We start from the raw sequence: 17,822 nt of genomic DNA, 5'->3' as shown, positions 1-17,822 counted from the left end.
AAGACCTAGTATGACGTCATAGCCATGTGACCAGTCTGTAGCCAATGAGATAATACACATGTGACTGGTCCCATGCTATAACATCACGGAAAGGTCCTATCATCAGTGCCGGTTACCGGGAGTACACAGTGATGATTGGAAGGAGAAGCGGCGGTAGTCAGAGTGCAGGACGCGTCGTGGGACCTGTATGTATAATGGCAATGTTTATTATTAACTGTATGTGTATATGTATAATGTGTTTGTATGTGTTTTTGTTTGCCTGCCATTGTTTTCAATGGGGTTCGAAGGTGTTCGGCGAACGTTCGGCGAACACACCCGCCGTTCGACGAACCGAACTCGAACACTAGGGGGGTGGCTCATCTCTAATGAGGAGATCCAGGAGAAGTCTCTAACTCCGAGGGAAAAAAAGATCTTTATAGGAGGAAGAGGTCGTCAAAGACTGAGGACAGGTCTAGAAGGAGGAGAGTAGAGAATTGTCTTTTAGCTTTGGCAGTAAGTCATTAGTAATATCGGTCAGGGCAGTATTAGTGAAATGGTGAGGACAGGTTGTCCAAGAGAGAGGTAGATGAGAGGTGGGAGAAAGTTCAGCATGGATGTGCTGTGCAAGGAGTTTGGAGGTGAACGGGAGCAGCGATATGGGGTGATAGTTGGATGTAGAGGTCGGATCGAGGGACAGCTTTTTTCAGTAAAGGTGTGATTGTGACATGATGGAAAGTAGAAGGAAAGGTACCAGAGGTTAATGATGGGCTGAAGAGATGGGTTAGGGCGGTGACAAGCATGATCTTATTAGTATCTAAACCACCAGGTATTTTATCACTTCTTTTATTACCATAACCAGCTGTATTATTATCTTTAATCTTCTTATTACCCTAGTTCACCAGAGATGAAAAAATTATCTTTTTTTACTATCCTAGATCCACGGCTGTACTATCAATAACCTTTATTCCACCATACACCACCACAGATGTCATCATTACATTTTTTTAATATCCAATATCCTAAAGAGTTAAGGATGTTATCTTTAAACTTTTTATTACACTACACATCTCTACCCTTAGCCACGGGTGGTGAAATGTGGACTATTGTATTTATCGTCCAGGTCTGTGTGATTTAGGAAACCTGTTTTTACAATATGAGATTCTGCTATTTTGCCCCTTCTGCCCTTTGCTCTATTGGCTAGAGTTATGAAATTGATCCCAGCTACTATAGATGTAACCCATCTTCTGGTCTTGGTTACAGGCCAAGGAGAAAACACATGGAGCTGCCGGAAGTCGAATGTCTGCACCTGAAATCGCTGGTAATAAATTCTACCATGAAAAAGTGAGTAGAGACTTCTCTGGTGGGAATTCATGAGGTTTGATAGGACCTATCCCACTTGGAGGATCTTTATCTAATCCTTGTCTAATACCATGGGGTCAAATTGATTCCATGCAGGTTGGTATCACTTGCAATTTTTTTCATGGTACCAGAGTTAATTCACAGTTAAGGCCCCTTTACGCACTGAAACTTTCTAGCGATCCCACCAGCGATCCCAACCTGGCCGGGATCGCTACAAAGTCTCTGGTGAGTCTCTGGTGAGCTGTCAAACAGGCAAACCTGGCCAACGATGCAACAGCGATCCGGACCTGCAGAACGACCTAGCTAGTCATTGGGGACGTTGTAAAGCAGCTTTTTCAAAGGGAAGTCGCTAACGAAGTCGCTGTAAAGTCCCCTTTACACACTAAAACTTTGCTGCACAGCGGGAAACAAAGGACCAAAGAATGGTCCTGAACGATTTGTAGCGATCACAACTTCACAGCAGGGGCCAGGTCGCTGATGTGTTTCACACACTGCAATGTCGCTGGGGAGGTCGCTATTACATCACAAAACCGGTGACGTTACAGCGATGTCGTTTGCGATGTTGCAGTGTGTAAAGCCACCTTTACAGACTTGTTAAGGTTTACTATGGATTCACATGGCTTTACACATCTTTACTGAATATGATAAACCCGCGAAAACTATTCTCCAACGATCACACAACAAACCACCAAAATTTACGACTGCTAAGACATGAATAAAAGAGAATAATTAACCCGACTTGTGTGACGTCAGGTTTAGTGTTCATATGACTTGGACATGGAGAAGATCAGAGACTGTAGACTGAAGTGCCGGATGTGGTGACACAATGTAAACCTTCTGCGAGGGAGACAATGGAAATGTTTACACATAAATGTAAGGGATAATCCGACTATTTACCCAGGTGTAAAAGTATCAAGTGTAGCACTAAGTAAATTGTCAAATGCCCATCAACTGTGTGTAGAGACTCCGCACACATAATATAGAGTTATCTTCAGTGCGCTCGCTTAAAGGCCCCGTCACACTAAGCAACATCGCTAGCAACATCGCTGCTAACGAACAACTTTTGTGACATAGTAGCGATGTTGCTAGCGATGTTGTTGTGTGTGACATCCAGCAACAACCTGGCCCCTGCTGTGAGGTCGTTGGTTGTTGCTGAATGTCCTGGGCCATTTTTTAGTTGTTGCTGTCCCGCTGTGAAGCACAGATCGCTATGTGTGACGCCGCAGGAACGAGGAAGCTCTCCTTACCTGCCTCCCGGCCGCTATGAGGAAGGAAGGAGGTGGGTGGGATGTTCCGGCCACTCATCTCCGCCCCTCCGCTTCTATTGGGTGGCCGCTCAGTGACGTCGCTGTGACGCCGCACTGACCGCCCCCTTAGAAAGGAGGCGGTTCGCCGGTCACAGCGACGTCGCCGGGCAGGTAAGTATATGTGACGGGTCTGCGCGATGTTGTGCGGCACGAGCAGCGATTTGTCCGTGTCGCACAACAGATGGGGGCGGGTACCCACGCTAGCGATATCGGGACCGATATCGCAGCGTGTAAAGTAGCCTTTAGTCCAATCTCGAAAAATTTGATTCGGAAAGACTTTCTCATTTCAATAAATGAATCTGCAAGGAAACAATTCATTCTTTTCATGGTCATTAAAGATGTTTGAAACTTTTGAAATTCGAATTTGCAACGTATAGAAAAATGTTATTAAAATGTGATTTGGGCCGTAAATCTCCGGTTTTCCAAGTGCCTTGAAAATATGTCTCACCTTAACCCTCAACTGCTGAGGTGGGGTTTGCAACACCCCAGGGAAATATTTGTTCAGCTGGCATTCATTGGAACATGCTGTATGAATCAGCAATTTATTACATTTTCCGATACTTGTGGGTGTCAAAAAATTGGTATACTCATGTGTAATCAATCGCCAATAAGAAAACGATTAAAACAAACGTGATCTTTGCATTTTCTGTAAAAATTAGAGATTTCTAAACACTGGGGTATAGGAAAACGCACATCACCAGTTGCATGACAAAAATCCCACCTCACCAGTGGAGGGTTAAGGTTTCTTTGGATTGTATCTGACACCTTTTAATCTCTAACACAAAAACAATCTTAGTAGTGTCAAAATGTCTTCACCATAGAAATGGAAGGAAGCCTGACAATAACCAACAGCCCATTTAATAGCACAGTGCATTGACACATAGTTCATGTTTCAAATAAAAAACAGTCCAAAAATTGTTCCTCTTAGTGACGTGTGATCAGACAGACAAATGACCCAAACTGATGGTGTCACTGTAAGAGGTAACATCATCCTTTTATGACTGAGACGAGTGATGTGCCAGATCTTCCAAAATGCCGTCTGCTGCCTTCAAACCTGCACACTTTCCGGAGCCAGAACGGTCCAATTATGTCCAAGGTTTGCTACTACTGCTGCACAGATTACTACTTCCAGCAGTAGTACTAATGATGGAAAAGGAAGCCTGTAGCTGTATGATGGAGCGCTGACACTGGCATCAATTGCAGTTGTGGTGCCCCTGAGGCTTCAGTCGCTACAGGGTACTGCATCTCACCAGAGGTGCAGTATTCATCCCGGGTACAGAAGAAGTCATTGCCGGTAACCAACACAATGCACCACAACACACAGTTAGATGCCCTCTCACTGTAGTCCCAGGGTAGAGATTTGGAGGGTGGCCATCACTAATGTAGTGGAACCTCTGCTCACTAGTTCAGGAACCCGGGTGGGAGGAGCTTCACAAAGGGGATAAGGCGACAGACACACATTCAGACAGTGGGAGTTAGACGCTGACACTGAACAGTGACAGACCAGAAACCAAGTGAGATGTAGGAGAACACGGTCGCTGAGGGGAGAGCTGCAACATAGCTCCCTCATGACCGAGCGCATACCACAGGGTGTGGAGCCCTAGGCTGGTGGGAGCTTCACGTCCCGCCAGCAGAATCCACCGGGTGGAAGATTTCAAGTCTTCTGATGCACCTTAAGTGCCCAGGGCACAGCAGCATACAGAGCCAGGAGTCGTGACAACAGAGCGGCACCAATAACAGACTCACGCTGCCTGCTATACGGGACAGGAACAGGGTCCGTTCAAGGACCCGCGTCCCCACGTGGCTTCAGGTCAAAGGAACTCGCACAACACAGCACAAGAAGGAAGGACTCACGGAACAAACACTAGCTCTGACCTCCGAACTATCCGGGATTGGCTGGGGCCCATCACAGTGGAGACTGGCATCTCAAGGGCAGCGACATTTCAGTGAGTAAAGAACTTAAACTCCAACCGCTGTGTCGTCCAATCCTTCCCGCGTTCCTTCAATACAGTGGACTACCACCCCCAACATCCCTGGGGCCTGAGCTCTGCCTGTGGAGAGCTGCACCAGCCCAGCTGCACTACCATCTGCCTCAGAAGAAACCTCTTGCAGCGGCGGTTCCCACCTTAGTCGCACACCACAGGTGGCATCACGAAGACAAACTTTATTTTCTCCCCTGTAAATAACCTCTTCATCTTTATTGACACTGCTGGGGTCACGCAACCGGGCCTGGCCGCTGTGACATCCCCAACCCCATACATCGGCCCAGTGACGAGTCATTCCCCCAGACACCAGTGGGCGCGTCACAGTGACATCACTTTTGTGCTCCTGCTGCAGACAGTGCACAGACAGAATCTCTTCACTGAGGGAATGATGGTGAGGTATTTCTTTTGGTGAGGGCACTCTTGGAAAACATAGTGTGTGTGTGGGATTGTGGAGTACATCAAACTATTTGGGGGTCCATAAAGGCATAGTACTACATCGAGACTGTGGGACTCATCATACTGTATGGAGGGCTGTGGGTTTCATCATACATTGAGGGGTGCTATGGGAATCAGACTGCTTGGATGTCTGTGGATGCATCATAATGTTTGGGGTCACCCATGGAGACATAATATTGTATAGAAGCTGTGGACGTTTATACTACATGGTTGCATATACTGTATAAGACAACCCCCAACTTTTACAGTTAAAATATAGAGTTTGGAATATACCGTATATAATTGATAATAAGCCGATCCAAGAAATGAGCCCATTGTTTAGTAATGTCCCCTGCAGTAATGTACCCATTGTTTAGTAATGACCCCTTCAGTGATGTGCCCATTGTTTAGTAATGTACCCTGCAGTAATGTGCCCATTGTTTAGAAATGACCCCTTCAGTGATGTGCCCAATGTTTAGTAATGTACCCTGCAGTAATGTGCCCATTGTTTAGAAATGACCCCTTCAGTGATGTGCCCACTGTTTAGTAATGTGCCCATCCTTGTCCCCCCCTTGTAGTAATGAACCCATTGTTTAGTAATGCCCTCCTCCCCTTCTTGTCCCCTATTGTGACGTTGTTTACACATTATAAACATTATTCTTACCTCTCCTCCGTTCCCTCGGTGACCTCAGCTGCTTCTTGTAGACCGCAAGGCTCATAGACCCCTCCGTGATAGCATCCAATCCATTTGCAGTGCCTTAAAGCATTCAACTGCAGTAAAGCGATGACAGCAGCGGCCCCATGTATGGGATGCGATCATGGAGGAGTGCTTCTTGCAGGCCTATAGACCCCTCCATGATTGCATCCTACAGCACTTTACTGCAGTTGAATGCTTTACGGGAACTGCAGTAAAGCCATGATGGCAGCGGCGGCTGCCCTGTGTATGGGGAGCTATAGTGGAGGGGTCTATGGGCCTGCGGTCTGCCAGAAGGAGCTGAGGTCACTGCGAGAACAGAGGAGAGGTGAGAATAATGTTTATTGTGTGTAAGAAGGGGACTGGTAGGAGGGCAACACTAAACAATGGGCTCATGCAGCACCGTATAGTTTGATGGTGGACTGTGGGGACTTTATAGTTTGATGGGGGACTGTGAGGACTTTATAGTTTGATGGGGGACTGTGGGGACTTTATAGTTTGATGGGGGACTGTGAGGACTTTATAGTTTGATGGGGGACTGTGAGGACTTTATAGTTTGATGGGGGACTGTGGGGACTTTATAGTGTGATAAGGACTGTGAGGTCTTTATAGTGTGATGGGGGACTGTGGGGACTATATAGTGTGATGAGGACTGTGAGGTCTTTATAGTGTGATGAGGACTTTGAGGTCTTTATAGTGTGATGAGGACTTTGAGGTCTTTATAGTGTGTTGGGGGACTGTGGGGACTTTATAGTTCGATGGGGGACTGTGCGGACTATATAGTGTGATGAGGACTGTGAGGTCTTTATAGTGTGATGGGGGACTGTGGGGAATTTATAGTGTGATAAGAACTGTGAGGTCTTTATAGTGTGATGGGGGACTGTGGGGACTTTATAGTGTGATAAGAACTGTGAGGTCTTTATAGTGTGATGGGGGACTGTGGGGACTATATAGTGTGATGAGGACTGTGAGGTCTTTATAGTGTGATGAGGACTTTGAGGTCTTTATAGTGTGATGAGGACTTTGAGGTCTTTATAGTGTGTTGGGGGACTGTGGGGACTTTATAGTTCGATGGGGGACTGTGCGGACTATATAGTGTGATGAGGACTGTGAGGTCTTTATAGTGTGTTGGGGACTGTGGGGTCTTTATAGTGTGTTGGGGACTGTGAGGTTTTTATAGTGTGTTGGGGGACTGTGGGGACTTTATAGTGTGTTGGGGGACTGTGGGAACTATATAGTGTGATGAGGACTGTGAGGTCTTTATAGTGTGTTGGGGACTGTGGGGTCTTTATAGTGTGTTGGGGACTGTGGGGTCTTTATAGTGTGTTGGGGACTGTGGGGTCTTTATAGTGTGTTGGGGGACTGTGGGGTCTTTATAGTGTGTTGGGGGACTGTGGGGACTATATAGTGTGATGAGGACTGTGAGGTCTTTATAGTGTTTTGGGGACTGTGGGGTCTTTATAGTGTGTTGGGGGACTGTGAGGTCTTTAAAGACCCCACAGTCCCCAACACACTATAAAGACCTCACAGTCCCCCAACACACTATAAAGACCCCACAGTCCCCAAAACACTATAAAGACCTCACAGTCCTCATCACACTATATAGTCCCCACAGTCCCCCAACACACTATAAAGACCCCACAGTCCCCAACACACTATATAGTGTGTTGGGGGACTGTGGGGTCTTTATAGTGTGTTGGGGGACTGTGGGGACTATATAGTGTGATGAGGACTGTGAGGTCTTTATAGTGTTTTGGGGACTGTGAGGTCTTTATAGTGTGTTGGGGACTGTGGGGTCTTTATAGTGTGTTGGGGGACTGTGGGGACTTTATAGTTCGATGGGGGACTGTGGGCACAGGATACTGTGGAGACATCATAACGTGTTTTCATTATATTGTGCATTTGAATTCCCTGTGTAGTATCATGCCATGGGTGGAGTGCATTTTGGGGAGCAGCAGACTTTATGAGGGCTATGAAAGGGGTATTGAAGTTGAAAAAAAAACAAAGGATTTCAGCAGAGGCTCTAATTTTATGTTCATGTGGCTGGATTTAAATGTTTGGAGGTACGCCTTTCTGCAAATATACATACGAGCCATGAACCCTTCTACAGCTGATCCACCAAAATGTATATATCTATACATATATTTTGCGGCTTGCCATGACACAAAATCTTGCAGGGGTCCCCACAGTTTTCTATGTACACCCCTGCTATAACTGTTAAACATTGCAATCAAAGTTATGCATCCTTTGCCAAAAAGGACATGGGAAATGATAGGTCAATTAGGCAAATGTACAGAAAGCAAAATGTTCTAGCAGTCCGCAGTATCGGTGAGGTATAGATGGTTGTCTAATTGAAACGCAGACACTTTTTCATTTTTTTTTCCATTTAAATAAAAAAAAATAGCAAAATAAGAAATGATAGGTAGACATAAATTTAAAATGGCCGCACTTGCAGCAGGGTGATGAATTGCTGTGGTGTTCATAAAAAACATTTTTTCCCCTTCATAAAATCAATTACACAAAAAAATGCAAAACCGCAGTACAGTCTCATGTGACAAGTAAGTACACCGTCTCTAACTGACACTGACTTGTTTTATTTTCTCGGTAAATAATATTGTGCTTCCTTGCTGCTGCTTTCTGGTGCATTAAGAAAGAAAACAAAACAAGTTATGCAATTTTAATTCAAATGCTGCAGTGGAAAAATATCACTGATCAATCAGACTGAGCCTAGCCCCCTGCAGTTACATCCCCTATCTTTAGCTACCTCTACTAATTGAGCACCCAAGCATATATTCTAACCAAGTGCTCTCTGATGTTTTATTGGCTAGCCCTTTGACCAATGTTATTCTATGGGCCAGCGCCAGGGAGTATATTTTCTCATGCTCAATCAGCATGAGAAAAAATGTACCTGATGATGCGATTGGCAGCGTATGTCAGATGGCGTGCATCTGTGACACCCTTGCGCCGCCAGGTGGTTACAGAGAAACAATACACCCGACACAACACCAACCCACACCTGGTATCATCAACAGCAAAATCTTAGCCACCGCCCTCATGGTAAGAAGGACACACCAGTGGGCAGGACCAGGCGGATTGGGAGCGCCCACCTAGGGGTCTTGAGGATCCGGGAGTGGGAACCTGAGAAAAAGTGTCAGAAAGTGGTAGGGAGAGGAAGTCTGAGCCTAGTGAAGGGTAGCCAGGGTAGTGGCCCTGGTCTACTGGCTAGGTGGCAAGCAGTGGACTGTGTCCAAAGGCGACGGGAGTCCGGTCGCGGGAAATCCAAAGTGGACCGGGGAAAGGTTGGAGCCCGCCGATATCGACAGCGGAGATCCGGTCCGGAAACTGTGCACAGGCGTGGTACCTGGACCCTAGTTAGAAGACGGTTGCAAGCCCCTTCTTTAATTGACCAGGCCGGGGACAAGGTTCCAGACTTTGTTCCAAAGTGTCAGCCCAGATAGAGCGAAACGGCAGCCCACTGCGGGGGATAGGGTATCCGCAAACACCCACTGAGATCCCAAGGGTCAGTTTTCGCGGGCACGTCTCCCAACCAGAATATACCGGGAGCGGACTTCTCCATTCCATACGTGGTTGTCCAGAACAGAGGAAAATACAGAGTGTCGGAGGAAGGGACATTGGTACACCAGCCGGTTGTGGGACCCAAGTACACCCGAACGCGGCAACCGGCCACTGACACCTTGGTTTACCAGCAGACTCGTGTGCATTTATTCAATCGTGAGTACACTAACACCCTCCGAGCCCCATGACATCCACACCTACCCATGGAGGGGTTAAACAACCAGCTGCCATTCCATCGTCCCCGGGTGCCCTCCCACAGCAGCGGTGGTACTCTATCTTACCACACACCATGGGTGGCGTCACGAAGAAATCACAACAATCCCCTGCACAAGTCATGTCCCCTTTTTTATTTGAGTGTCTGCATGACCGCCAGGTCCAGAGACCCCTCGAGCCACTGTGGATCTGGATCCGAGCAGCTCGGCTGCTGATGTGGGGGCAGCACACACCCATTCACGTCTGAGTGCATGGAAAAAAATCGGACTGCGCTCAGATGTAATTTACAGCAACCTAGACAATGGAGAAGATGGAGAAATTATGTTCTCCATCTTGTCCTCACCTGTGCTCCGATTCTCACATCTTTAATGTTCTCACTGTAATAAAAATCATTCTAAATTGTCTCCTACATTCCCTGCCTAGGCTTTTATACAGGCTATGGTAGTTCCTTTTGATAGGTTGGCCAATACCATGAGATGTAACAGCTGTAAGGCATTGTGATGGAGCCTTAGCGGTCACATCTGAGGTCATGGGACTGATGCAATCTTCTGCAATGTGTAAAACGTGATGCACATTGTTTTTTGGGGGAATGTGTGTAAATTATATCACAAAGTTTGCTGCATTAGTAAGAACCTGCCACAATCATAAAATTCTACTTGGATTTGACTTTCTTCTAGTCTATATAATCATTTCTAGCAGTCTCCTGTCCTCAGAGCTCCTCGCACCTTTCCTTTTACTGTCGTTCCTCTGATACTACGCCCCTCTGATCCTCAAAATAAGAGCATATGACCATGAGCAATAAAATGATAACATTAACAGATGGTGCACGGGAACTTGCTGATTGCTGCTAGGACCCCAGCAATCCCAAGACTGGACATCTGCAGCTCCATCCTGATTGAAGCTGTGAGGAGCTGGCTGTAGACTAAAGACTATTGGACAACAGGACGTAGAGCAGAGTCCACGGCTCTAAGGGATGCAGACTTTTTCCAGCATGGAGCACTGGTTACATCAATCTCATTGTGTTTTATTAGATTTATTCTTAATCATCAGTTTAAGGTAGACAGAAGGCCAGGCATGAGATTGGTAATTAGCGTAAAGCAATCATTCTATTACTTTCATGAGTCTCATAGGGGCCTCAATTAAGCCATTTTTCTCCCAGCCACTAGTGCCATTATGTGGATGGAATTTGTAGATCTAGTAAAGCCGTCTCCACAGGGGGTCTCACATGTAGTCCCACGTGAAGAGAACGGCCTCAGGAAAATTATTTCACTAAGCACAGTTATCAATGGTGGGGGGTGTATCTTGAGAGCTCGAACCCGGGGAACCGCTTGGCATACTTAGGACACTGAAGAGGGGATGGTTGGTTGTTGTTCCTGGCTGGAGCTGGATACATATGCTACTGTGGTGGTATCCGTCATCTAGGAGTATAAGCTGTGACTGCAGGGTACGGTCACATTAGGAAGCATGACTGGTGACTGCGGCCATCAGAGACACATTGACTGAGTCACGGCTGTAAGCGGTGATGTCACGAGTTCACCTGACATCACAGTTGGAGATTCCATTGGTACCCCAGCTGTGATCTCATGTGAAGTCATTGACTTTAATGCTGGATTACCGGATTGGCTATGTGTGCACATTGTGAATTTGGTTGAAGACATTTCTGCACCAAGCCTGCATCTCCTAGCAAAATATTGCATCAATATCGCACCAATTTTAGATGCATTTTTTCCTCAGAAGATGCAGATTTGGTGCAGGAATTTGGTGTATAAAATCTTCTGGCAAAAAACTGCATCTAAATGTGATGCACTTTTTGCAAGGAGATGCAGATTTGGTGCAGAAATTTGGTGTATAAATTTCAGCACCAAATCTGCATCTCTTGACAAAAAAACCCCAAGGTTTTCTGCCAGGAGAAGCAGGTCTAATTGAACTCAGTTCACCTGTGGTGGTGTCAGTGAGTTTAATCAGTTCCCATGAGGTGAGATTACTTGCGGTGTTACGAATCGGCGGTGCCGTAGGAGCAAGTAGCCTGCTGCGGTTCCTGTTACGTGCAGGCGCCGGTTGCCGTTTTTGGCCGTGCCTCAGGTCGTCCAGCTGGCTGCTTTCTCCCCCACGTCTAAGTGTGGAGAGACGGCTAGTGCACATGCGTGTGGCGATTTACCCCAGCCACAGCCTAAGTCCAGTGTTTTGCCTAGTGAGCATGCTCAGCCTGACAGTGCCATTTATGAGGCTAAGTCCTCGGTTCAGGCTACGAGCATGCTCCCACACTTAGTGCGAATAGCCTCTTTACTAAGATACTTGGACTTCGTGCCGTGTCTAAGTCCTGTGTTGTGCCTACTGAGCATGCTCAGGCAGATAGTCTGTTTTCTGAGACTGTTGTTCAGGCTACTGAGCATACTCAGGCACTTAGTGCATCAGAGGCTAGGTCCGGGAAGGACCTCACTGGGCATGTCCGTGAGGTGGCAGGCCCTGATAGGCCAGCATACATCAGGTGTCCTGATGATGTGGTCACTCCGGACTGGCTCGCACTATGACACGGTACCCCACCATTGGTTGTCAGATGATGACTGGTGAGCTGTTTGGGGCGTGGCAGCCATGAGGTCATCAGTGACGTGGCTGTTCCGGATAGGCCACTGATGATGTCACTGATGACGTGGCACTCTGCTATTTGCTCCTAGAGGTGCCATTGTGGTCCACCCTGGGTCTGGGGCGGACCCTAGGTATTGAAAGGGGTTGGAGACAACATGGAGGTGTGCAGTCTTCTCACATGCTAGTGTCGCGGGCGGGGGACAGATCACAACCAGGGGCCGTTCGAGGCACTCGGATCCGGGCAGTGGCTGTGGCTCGAGTGGCAGCCGGATCTAGGGCTCACGCAGCCGTCCGTCGCCCACGAGTAAATTTTATTTACATGGGAAATTGTCTGTGACACCACCCGTGGGTTGCGGTGGGTGAGGGATGGTGACACCGCCGCAGTCTTTAGGACACAGGAAATAGGGAACTTACAGTTGGTAGTCGTGGTGCTGGATGAGGCTGTACTGATGTGGAGGGTCAGTAAACACAGAGTCCTTTTGCAAACCAAACTGCCGGTGACCGGGAGCCGTGGGCAAGTAGTGTTCGGGTACCGCACACGGTGCAATGAGCAGGGGCCCTCTGTGTTGCACTGCACCTAGTAGTCTGCTTAGCTCCTCTGGTTGGAACGGGGATTCCACTCCCCTGCACTAGTCCGGGTTCCCGTTCATGATGCCGGCAGGCCACTACCCTGCCCCGGTCCACTTCGGGTCCCCTCCTAATGCCTGACTTGTTCCCGCAGTCCAGGGGCTCCAACCCCTGACTGCTCTGCTCCTTTCTCTGTAGATTCTCTGCAGCTCACTCTTTTTCTTTCTCTCCAGCAGCCCAGGAGACACACTCTTCACTGCTCTGCCTCTCTCCTCCAACTGCACTCAACTCCTCCCCTACTGCTCTCTTCAGTTCCTACCCTGGGGGGAGGGGTGGCTGCTCATATGCACCATGTGGGTGACGTGTGTGTGTGTGTTTAATCCCAAGGAGGAGGCGATTCCTGTACCCTTGGTGGGGGTACAGTCATCTGTGACTACCTGGTTTTGCCAGGGTGTCACACTAGTTGAGAGCACACCTCCATGTGTAAAGCCCATTGCGGAACTCACCCAGTAGGATTGGAAGCAGTAGGACAGTTTAATCAGGGTTAGGCGTCAGTGCCGGGTACTCGTATCTGTGCACACCTGTACCACGGTACGGTAAGGGATGGACTCTGTCCTACCAGTCCTGCCTGTGTAGCCCAGTGGTGTTAACTGGACTGCTGCGCCACCTGCCCTCGGTGTGCCCCCTATGCACATGGGCAGCATACCCCAGGACCTCTGTGGGGTTAACAGGGTGTTTCTGGGCTAACAGGGTTCACATTCTCCTGATCTGAGTGGCGTTTAACTTGGGTCAGGCTCCTATTAGTTTCAGAGCCACCAAGATCTGTACCCTCTGCCTAACCTTTGGGTTGCCAGCAGCTCCTTTACCAACTTGGAGCACAGTGCACCCCGACTGGTGATTCGGAAATATACCACCTTATCGTAATCCGCCAGTCCCACCGTAACAGTGAGACTGAACCAGGGTCTGGCTGGCATGGCGGAGATACAGCAGCTACATCAGCTCATACAGCAGCTTGAGGCAAGAGTTAGGTCTCTGGAGCAGTCTGTTCTCGCTGCTGATATGGATGATGTGGTGGGTCAAGCGGCCGCAATGGTGTCTGCCACCAAGCCCACTCCACCCCTCCCTTCTCGCTACCCAACAAATTTTCAGGGGACAGCAAGGAATGTAGGGGATTCATGAACCAGTGCTCAGTCCATCTGCAGTTGCTGGCTGCACAGTTCCCTACAGATAGGTCGAAGGTGGGGTTTATCACCTCCCTACTCACAGATAGAGCACTGGAGTGGGCCACACCATTGTGGGAGGGGAACAACCCCGTAGTTCAGGACTCCGATGAGTTCTTGGAGTCCATGCAGCAAGTGTTTCTGGGGCCTCAGGTCACTCATGACTCGGCTCCTCAGCTACTGACTTGTAGCAGGGGCGTACCTCCTCGAGTCAGTATGCTGTGAGGTACAGGACACTTGCTGCAAAACTGGGGAGGCCAGAGAGGACCCTTATTCCACTTTTTTGGAAGGGGTTGGCCTCGCATGTGAAGGACGCGTTATCAACTACCCTGCAGGGCCTCATGACTCAGGCTACCTGCAAGGACCTGCAGACCTCCGAATGTCAGCTGGAGCACAGGTCAGAGGGTCGTTCAGCCACTGTAGTGGTCTCTCCCACTGCACCTCCCTTAGAGGACGTCCCTGTCCCTAAGGACATCTCTAAGGTTGGTGCTGCTAGGTCATCGAGTCGCAAAGGTACTTCCTGTTTCGCTTGTGGGCACTGCGGTCATTATGCCAGCCATTGCCCAAAGCGTCAGGTTAAGCGACTGCGATCGGTAACCATAGCTGGTGGCAGACTGGACCAGGCGTCATCCATTAGGAAGGCCGTCACTACCAACCTACCGGGAGAAGAACCACCGCAGCCGTCTGTGGGACCCATGCATCCAGCCGTTTGTTTTACCGGAGACTTTGCGTTCATCATTGGCTGAGTGAGTACCACCGTGCGGCACCGCGCTGCCCCCGCGACCCTGCACCTCACCAGGCCCCGTAACCCGCCTACCTTCCCTCCCTCACCGGGCCCCGGGTCAACCAACCCCCCTACCCACGGAGGGGAAGAACAACATCCAAGCTGCTCCCTGTCATCGCTCCCGGGATCCCTGTCCAGAGCATCGGTGGTGTCACAACCTCACCACAACCGTGGGTGGCGTCACGGACAATAAATCCCCAAAACCATTCCCCTTTTCACTCACGGGTGAGGAGCGCCGCTCGAGTCCCCAAGATCCGGCCCACCGCTCGAGCCACCACCGAGCAGCAAGCGAAGCAGCGGCAGCGCCGGACCCGAGTGTGGTGAGCGCAGCGTCCCCTCCTCCGCCCGCGACATATGCACATGGGCAGCGTACCCCAGGATCTCTGTGGGGTTAATAGGGTGTTGCTGGGCTGGATGTGTGGATCCTGTGATGCCAACAGGGTTCACAGTCTCTTGAGCCGAGTGGCATTTAACTCGGGTCAGGCTCATAATAGTTTCAGAGCCACCCAGTTTTGTACCCTCCGCCTAAGCTTCGGGTTGCCAGCAGCTGCTTTGTCAACTGGAACACAGTGGACCCTGACTGGAGATTGGGAAATATACCACCTTATCCTAATCTGCCAGTCCCACCGTAATATGCGGTCACAGGTGGGGTACTGTGTGAACCTCCAGCTGTGACTGTACACAAAGTCAGTGACATCACCACTCACAGCTGTGGCTCAGTCAACCTCTGCTTGAAGTCGCAGCGGGTGGTGAGGTTCTGTGCCCATGTGCTGCAACTTCAGGATGTAGCCGAGGCAGGATCGTTATGGGATGTTGTGTGGATTATGTCAAACCTGGGTGTTTTGGCGGTTAACAAGGTGTGAAAGGGTTTTTTTTTGTATTTTATTTCAAATAAAGGATTTTTAGGTGTTTGTGTTTATTTCTTTTCACTTACAGGATTAGTAATAGGGGTCTCCTAGACCCATACCCATTATTAATCTAGGGCTTAGTGGCAGCTGCGAGCTGTTATTAACCCCTTATAGTACCCCGATTGCCACTGCCCTAGGGCAATCAGGATGATCCAGGTAAAGCCTGGGATTGCATCTGAAAGATGCCCATCCCTTTCTAACCACTTGGCTTCATGCCAGCTATCATTTCACAGCTGACATCAACCCCAAAATAATTACCCTGATTGTCACCGTACCAGGGCAATCAGGAAGGGCCAAGGTGAAGTGCCAGATTTGGAGCAGCTAATGGATGGTACAATTCTGGGCAGCTCCTGGCTGCTATTTTTAGCTTTGGGAAGCCCAATAACCATGGGTTTCCCCAGCCTGAAAATACCAGCTGTCAGCTTTATAATGGCTGGGTTTTAAAATTTGGGGGGACCCCATACCATTTTTTAAAAATAAGTATTTAAATAATTAAAAGAAATGTGCATGGGGTCCCTCATATTTTGATACACAGCCAAGATAAGCACATGTCTGGGGGCTGCAGCCTGTAGCTGTTAGCTTTATCACTGTATAGGGGGACCCTAAGCCAATTTATTTATTTATTTTTACACCACTATAGGGATTCAGACAGCAAGTGTGATTCCAACCAATCACTGATACTGTCACACATGGTAGGGGTGCAGTCTTATTGCAACTAGAGACACTGGGACTGTCGGTGTTCAGGGGAAGCCGAGAATATGTATGAGGGTTAATGAGTGGACGCAGAAGCAATATGACAGCCATGGGAGGGTCAATAAGTATAACTGTTTTATTTCTTATTTTCTTTCTTTTGCAGCCCCCCCCCCTAGCTCTTACTAACACTAGCTCCTCCCACCCTTACTAACACAAGCCCCCTTAGCCCTTACTAACACATAAGATTTGTCTCCCATTGAATTCAATGGTGTTTGGATATGTTCATCAAACTGTTAGGTGAACACCAGGAAAGTCGACCAACCAAAACCGAACCTTGAAAGTTTTTCTCATCTACACTCCAGTCATCAACCCAGAATCTGTATTTATTAGATATCACTTTCCCACATACCTCTTCTTGGTGACATCAAATGGGGGCTGGTTAAAGGGATAGGGCTTGGTTCCCAAAAATGATGGAATCCCAGGTGGTAGATATTAATGCCATATTTCCAATCATGATTTTAGTATTTCATGGACAGGAAACATAGCATATACAACCCCATCCATCTTGCTGATATTAATTTGGGGGGACTTGGGTGTCTGTCACCTTTTCAGAAAAGAAACAGATAGTGTTACGGGGGCTGTCTGATTATAAAACCTAAAGGAATGTCAGACAGTCAGGGTCCACCGTGCAAAGACTCTGCTGCAGACTATGGCAGAGGATAAGGGGTATATAAGTGGGCCACTGTAAAAAATAATAGCACAAGTGCAGAGTGCAATACCTCTGTTAAACTCACAGAAGAATATAATTAGAAAATAAAGCAATTCCTCCCTTACTTGGAGGGTGTGTGGAATGGTCTCTGTTAAAGATCACAGAGACAAAAGCAGTGAGTGTGAAATGGCACCTGCCTAGGTCCGTTCCTCTAGTGGTGCCAAGAGACGGACAGCAGCGTAAGCCGCACAAAGCTCCTACCTGCGTTCGCTCCACTAGTGTGCGAGGACACGAACCACTAGATATGGCACCTGCCTAGGTCCGCTCTTCTAGTGGTGCAAAAGAGACTGACAGCAGCGTAAGCCGCACAAAGCTCCTACCTCTGTTCGCTCCCCTAGTGTGCGAGGATACGAACAACTGCCAGCCGCAGTATAAGGAACGTTACCCTAGTGGCAACGTCCACCTACGAGTAGAATCACAAGGCCCAGCCGGACCATGTGCCTCAGGCACCTGCCTATGTCTGCTCCACTAAGAGGTAAGGATACGGACTGCAGCCGAAGCTGTAAGGTATAAGAACGCTACCCTGCCGGTAGCGCTCACCTAACATAGACAGAGAGATGCCTAGAGGGACGTGCACAGAGCGTCTACTCTCATGCATGAACCAAGAGGACTGAGCGCCGGGCGGCGTGCGTCAGGGTCTTATATAGACTCTGTGCCTCATCCAAGATGGAGGACACCAGAGCCAATCCGCTGCCAGAATGACAGCAATGACGTCACGCTGGCCTATCACCGAGCAAAGAGTCACAA

At 48.6% G+C, this 17,822-nt stretch overlaps 1 protein-coding gene across 1 annotated transcript in view; it reads left to right on the top strand.

The window, feature by feature from the left end:
• The first annotated feature begins 589 nt into the window (after positions 1-589).
• The window catches only part of LOC142303038 (alpha-N-acetylneuraminide alpha-2,8-sialyltransferase-like), a 55,636-nt gene continuing 38,403 nt past the window's right edge, over positions 590-17,822 (top strand). Inside the window, exons 1-2 of the mRNA XM_075344137.1 lie at positions 590-691; positions 1,181-1,320. Of these exons, the coding sequence (XP_075200252.1) occupies positions 590-691; positions 1,181-1,320 (242 nt within the window). The remainder of the gene's footprint in view (positions 692-1,180; positions 1,321-17,822) is intronic.

This window comes from Anomaloglossus baeobatrachus, chromosome 4, assembly GCF_048569485.1.
Source record: "Anomaloglossus baeobatrachus isolate aAnoBae1 chromosome 4, aAnoBae1.hap1, whole genome shotgun sequence".
Taxonomy (NCBI): domain Eukaryota; kingdom Metazoa; phylum Chordata; class Amphibia; order Anura; family Aromobatidae; genus Anomaloglossus; species Anomaloglossus baeobatrachus.
The sequence above is the reverse complement of the archived record's forward strand: the minus strand, read 5'-3'. Positions and strand labels throughout refer to the sequence as shown.